At 45.9% G+C, this 5,000-nt stretch overlaps 1 protein-coding gene across 3 annotated transcripts in view; it reads left to right on the plus strand.

The window, feature by feature from the left end:
- The window catches only part of prdm1a (PR domain containing 1a, with ZNF domain), a 43,010-nt gene extending 40,311 nt beyond the window's left edge, over positions 1-2,699 (plus strand). For all 3 annotated transcript variants that reach the window (XM_076028315.1, XM_076028306.1, XM_076028323.1), the window contains 2 exons: positions 22-150; positions 263-2,699. In XM_076028315.1, coding sequence (XP_075884430.1) covers positions 22-150; positions 263-859 — 726 coding nt within the window. In that variant the 3' untranslated portion in view covers positions 860-2,699. The remainder of the gene's footprint in view (positions 1-21; positions 151-262) is intronic.
- Positions 2,700-5,000: the final 2,301 nt, after the last annotated feature.

Genomic DNA, 5,000 nt, shown 5'->3' on the forward strand with positions numbered 1-5,000 from the left:
TGTCTTTCTTCTCGGCTGCAGGTGCATCTTCGTGTCCACAGCGGCGAGAGACCTTTCAAATGCCAGACCTGCAACAAAGGTTTCACCCAGCTGGCTCACCTGCAGAAGCACTTCCTGGTCCACACCGGGGAGAAGCCTCACGAGTGCCAGGTAAGCAAAAGAGTCCTTTGGGGTCTTTGTCTCCATGAGCTCCAAGAAAAAAATTGATCAAGCTCCTCACAACTTGACAGCTCGGCTAATCAATCCCTCCGCCCTCCTCCAGGTGTGCCACAAGCGCTTCAGCAGCACCAGCAACCTCAAGACCCACCTCCGCCTGCACTCGGGCGAGAAGCCCTACCACTGCAAGCTCTGCCCGGCCAAGTTCACCCAGTTCGTCCACCTCAAGCTCCACAAGCGCCTGCACTCGCGCGAGCGACCGAACAAGTGCCCCAGCTGCCACCGCCACTACATCCACCTGTGCAGCCTGCGGCTCCACCTCAAGGGCTACTGCCTGGCGGCTGCCGGCGGAAACCCCGCCCTGTCCAGCCAGGCCGCCCTGGACGACCTGCAGCGGGCCAACGAGGAGATCGAGCGCTTCGACATGAGCGAGCACGCCGAGCGGCTGGAGCAGCTGCAGGGCGGCGTGGAGACGGAGAGCGTGCTGGAGAAGCAAGTTCTCGGCCTGCTGTGGCGGGACGCCGACCTCAAGTTCCACCGCCGCCAGACAAAGGGCGGCGCCGCCGCAGAGCTGCTGTCAGCCGCTTACAGCACCTACGAGTCCCCGAACGAGACGTCGGTCATCAAGATGCGGCGCAGCAGCCCCGTCCTTCCCATCCCCACCAGCGTCTCCATCAAGCAGGAGTCGGAGGATCACGTCTAGGAGGGATCCGGACCCTCCAGGTGACTTCGGACCTGGACTGTAAATAGGTAGCTCAACACCTGGTGGTCATCAGGTGGGCCAAAAACTTCAGCAGGTTCATCAGGGACTCGCGCACTCAGGGCTCCAAAGACTCTCCCACGACTACTTCAGCAGTTCACCACAGACAATCATCCTGCTCGTGGATTTACCTTTGTGATGTAATTATTAATATAATGTTATGACCCCGCCCCCTTATTTTTCATGTCTTAGTTGGTCTCTATTTTCAAGATGTCTTCTTTCTTTTTTGGATGAATTAGTTGTTATATAACCTCCTTAATTTATTATCCCCTTTACTGTTTTTTTGCCTTCTGGAAGCAATAAGTGGAAGTGACACTGACGCGTTGGAATCCATGTAAAGTTGTGTATTTTTTTGTTGTTGTCGTCATCGCTGATTGTTTTTGTCTCCCTTATCTGGTGTAGATAGTTACTGTCTTGACCGTCCAGACCAGGTGGTTGTGTTGCATCTTCAGGGTTTTCATCTATTTAAAAAAGAATTGACACAACTGGCGACGGAGCAGGTTTTTTGTTTTTCGGGGGTTGAAGAACTTGCCAAAGGACGGCAAAGTAAATTTGTACATTTAGCAACAAGAGCTTTATTTCAGCCCTGCTGGGTAGCTTGTTACCAGAGTAAACCCGCCTCCTCCTTTATTTCCTAATGCCTACTTAATTTAAAACTAAACGAACAAGGGCATTTTATTGTTTTTTTTATATATATATTTTTCACAACAGTTACCTCAGTGTGTGTGTGAGACTACGTGTGTATGCTTGTGTGTGTAGCAGACTGCTAGCGGGTGGAAGCTTTCTATTTATTCACATTTTTTTCCGCTACTTGAAGAAGAAAAAAAAAGAAGAAGAAACCAAACTGAACTGGAGTGCAGCTTTTCGCGCGGTGTAAAGTCGTGGCGCCGCCCGCTCAACATGGAGCGCATAAAAAAAATTTAAATGTAAAAAAAAAAAGGATTTGGGGACGCCTGCTAGCTAGCTGCTCCACCCGACTTGTCCCGCCTTTTCTTGTTTTTTTACGACAACACTGTGGATGCCGAGACAGGAAGTGACTTTAGACTCGATGCTAGTAACCAAAGTTGACTCGGCTTTGCAAGCACAACCAAATGGAAAGAGTCGGAAGAAGCTGAAGAATTGAGGATGTATTGTGTGTGTTTGTGTCTGCAATGAAGTCTCGGCTCTCTTCTAGCACCTCCCACCCCCAACTGAAATTGTTTGTTTCTTTGTAAATGATGTCGTCATTTTGTTCATTTCCGATGAGAAGCCGCAGCCTTTTATTTGACCCCGCCCATCTGCCATCTCCTGAACCAATGAACTGCAATACACCAAAGCACCTCGGCCTTCTCTTAATGCACTGGTCCCTCCCCCTCCCCCAGCTCCTCACACTTCTCCCCACAGTGCCGATGCTTGCACCACTTACACTGCAAACCAAAAACTGGTCATACGAGCATTAAGTCTTGGCTTAATGTCACCCCGAGCAACTGTGATGTTTTTTGTAACTCTTATTATCATAATAATAATTATTACTGTTATTATTTTTATGCAACAGTTGTACATCAGCAGCCTGAAATTTGTGGAACTTTTCCCCCTTTTTTTAAATTTTATTTTATTTCATTGTCTCTCTGTCTAATGTTCGACCAAAGCGTCTCTTTTCTTTGATTAGAGCTTTAACTCCGCCCCCCACGCCCCTCCCAAAGGACTGTCTCTGTTTACATTCTGGTTTACATAGTTATTTATGTGCAAAAATGTCAAAAAAGTTGTAAATTATGATATAAATGTTCACTGCTCCAATCATAAACCCTCGGCTGTGTGTGCTTCTTGTATTTGACCTGAAGATACGTGCCTGATCCAAAAAGTTTAATCCAGGTTTAGTTTAAAGTCTTTGGTAGAAAATAAAAAAATAAAAAAATATATTTTTATACTTTTTCTTAAATGTTTAAAAAAAAAAAAGGCAATAGAAAACAATTCCAAAAATGTTAATAATAAAAAAAAACATCCAAATCCAAATAAATAAAATGCAGCAAACAAAACAAAAAGAGCAAATACAAATGAATGACCATAATGAAAAGAGGTCAAAGGAACAAGTCCACCTTATTAGCAGAGAGCTGAAGCAAACTGGACGGCGAGGACGGTGAACCCCAGGCAGAACAGTAATAACAGCGTCATAAACAAGTCTCTGATGAAAAGCTGTGAATCTTTTACATCCGTCGCCGCACCAGTCCCAGTTTTAAGACTGGCCAGGAAATGGGATCTGTCTTTTATCCCGCTAGTGGGAGAGAGACACGGCCACACGTGATTTAGCGTCCAGTCTGCACAAACAGCCACAAACTTTCAACTCACACCTGGAGCTCCTTTGTTTTCCGCTGTCGCAACAGCCGTTGTGGCTGAAACTGCTGCATATCTCCACTTGTTGACTTTCAACAGTCTGTGCAGGCGTCGGTGATCTCAGCACTTGTGATGTTACTCAGCAATTCAAAAGCAACGCAACATAACACAACGCGCTAAAGTGCAAAAGTAACACTGGCCTCGGCCGGCCAGATGTTCATTAATTAATTAATTCATTAATTAATCTGACACAAGCCACTTTGAAATTTGTTTTATAAATGTGTGTCTGTGTGTGTGTGTGTGTGTGTGTGTGTGTGTGTGTGTGTGTGTGTACATATATATATATATATACACACACACACACACACATACATATATATATATGTATACATATATATATATATATATACATATCAAATTAAAAAAATATATGTAAATGTTAGCAATTTAGCAAAATTATTAATTACTTATTTTGATATTTGGTTATTTGGCTACAGCCTTTATAGATGTTTTTCCCATCATTTTGTCAAAAACAGGGAAGACAACAACTGTGTATAAGCAACTTTTTTGTCTCACGTGTATATCAACCACCAGCGTGTGCAACACAAAATTCAAAGACTTTCATTATCAGCGAGCTGAACACAGCTATTTGAGTTGAGTCAGTGCTGAATCGATGCTGAGAAAAGTGAGAACAGTGTTACATCATCTCTTCTTCTTCATCAGCATCTATCAATCAGAGAACAAATCATTTCTAAAAAATATTGTTTGACTCCATGTTCTCAGGTTCTCTCAAGTTTTTACTCCAGTGTCAACCACCGGTGACGCAGAGCAACTTGACGTGAAGTTATGATGGAAGCAGCAGCGTTCCTCCACACAACAGCCAAACCACAGCACACTGGTGAAGCTTGTTGGCCAACCAATTGCAAACGTGGATCTTAAAATGATTCTGGAAACGCGGATGATGTCAAGATTCACATCCCAAGTCATTTTGAGTCATTTCAACTCCTGCAGTGAAGATGATTTGTTTAACCATTGAGACGCTTGGACTAGATCTTATTCAGCAAACTTGTAGCAGAAGTACATTAACAATTTCCTCCATGCTGCCACGACACGGTGACATTTGGCCCCCGAGGAGGAAGTGATGAAAGATGTTCCGCCCTGGCCTTTATTTTATCTCCAGGACTCCACATAGATTGAGAAGTCACCAGATGAGACAGCGGTATCGGCCCGTTGCCTCATCAGCCAATCAGCGGCTGGCAGCTGGCGGCGCCCCCTCCCTTTGACTCAGCATCTTTCACCTCTGCGCACCGAGCATCTGTCCTTCCTGTTTGTTCTCTCTTATTATTACTATCAGGGAAACTTTCAGCTTAGCTCGTTGACGTGCCGGCAGCGGCGGGCGACCCGGCAGCCAGTCGGGGTTTCACACCACTTTTCTGACTGTGGGTGGAGTGGGAGGGCTGGGAGGAGGGGGAGGGGGGATCCCACGTCAGACTCGGTTTATCAGCTGTCCTGTTTTAGTCAGTCAGCCGCTTTGCGAGGTTTGTTTTTATCTCGCAGCACACCTTTTTCTTTTTTCTTTTTTCCTTCCACAGCGAACGGCTTCGGTGAAACTCCCACAGCTGAGAAGAGAAGGGGACGCCCACCGCTCGGGGCGAGAGAGGACGGGCTTCACCTGCCAGAGAGCCGGGCCTGAAAGCAACACCATGGTAATCCATGAGTCAGTCCATCAAACCTCCCCAGTCATTAGCTAACCAAGCTCCTCTTGGTTTGAAAC

This window comes from Nelusetta ayraudi, unplaced genomic scaffold (genome assembly GCF_046127955.1).
Source record: "Nelusetta ayraudi isolate G7.1 ecotype Tasmania unplaced genomic scaffold, CSIRO-AGI_Nayr_v1 ptg000003l, whole genome shotgun sequence".
In the NCBI taxonomy this organism is placed as follows: Eukaryota; Metazoa; Chordata; class Actinopteri; order Tetraodontiformes; family Monacanthidae; genus Nelusetta; species Nelusetta ayraudi.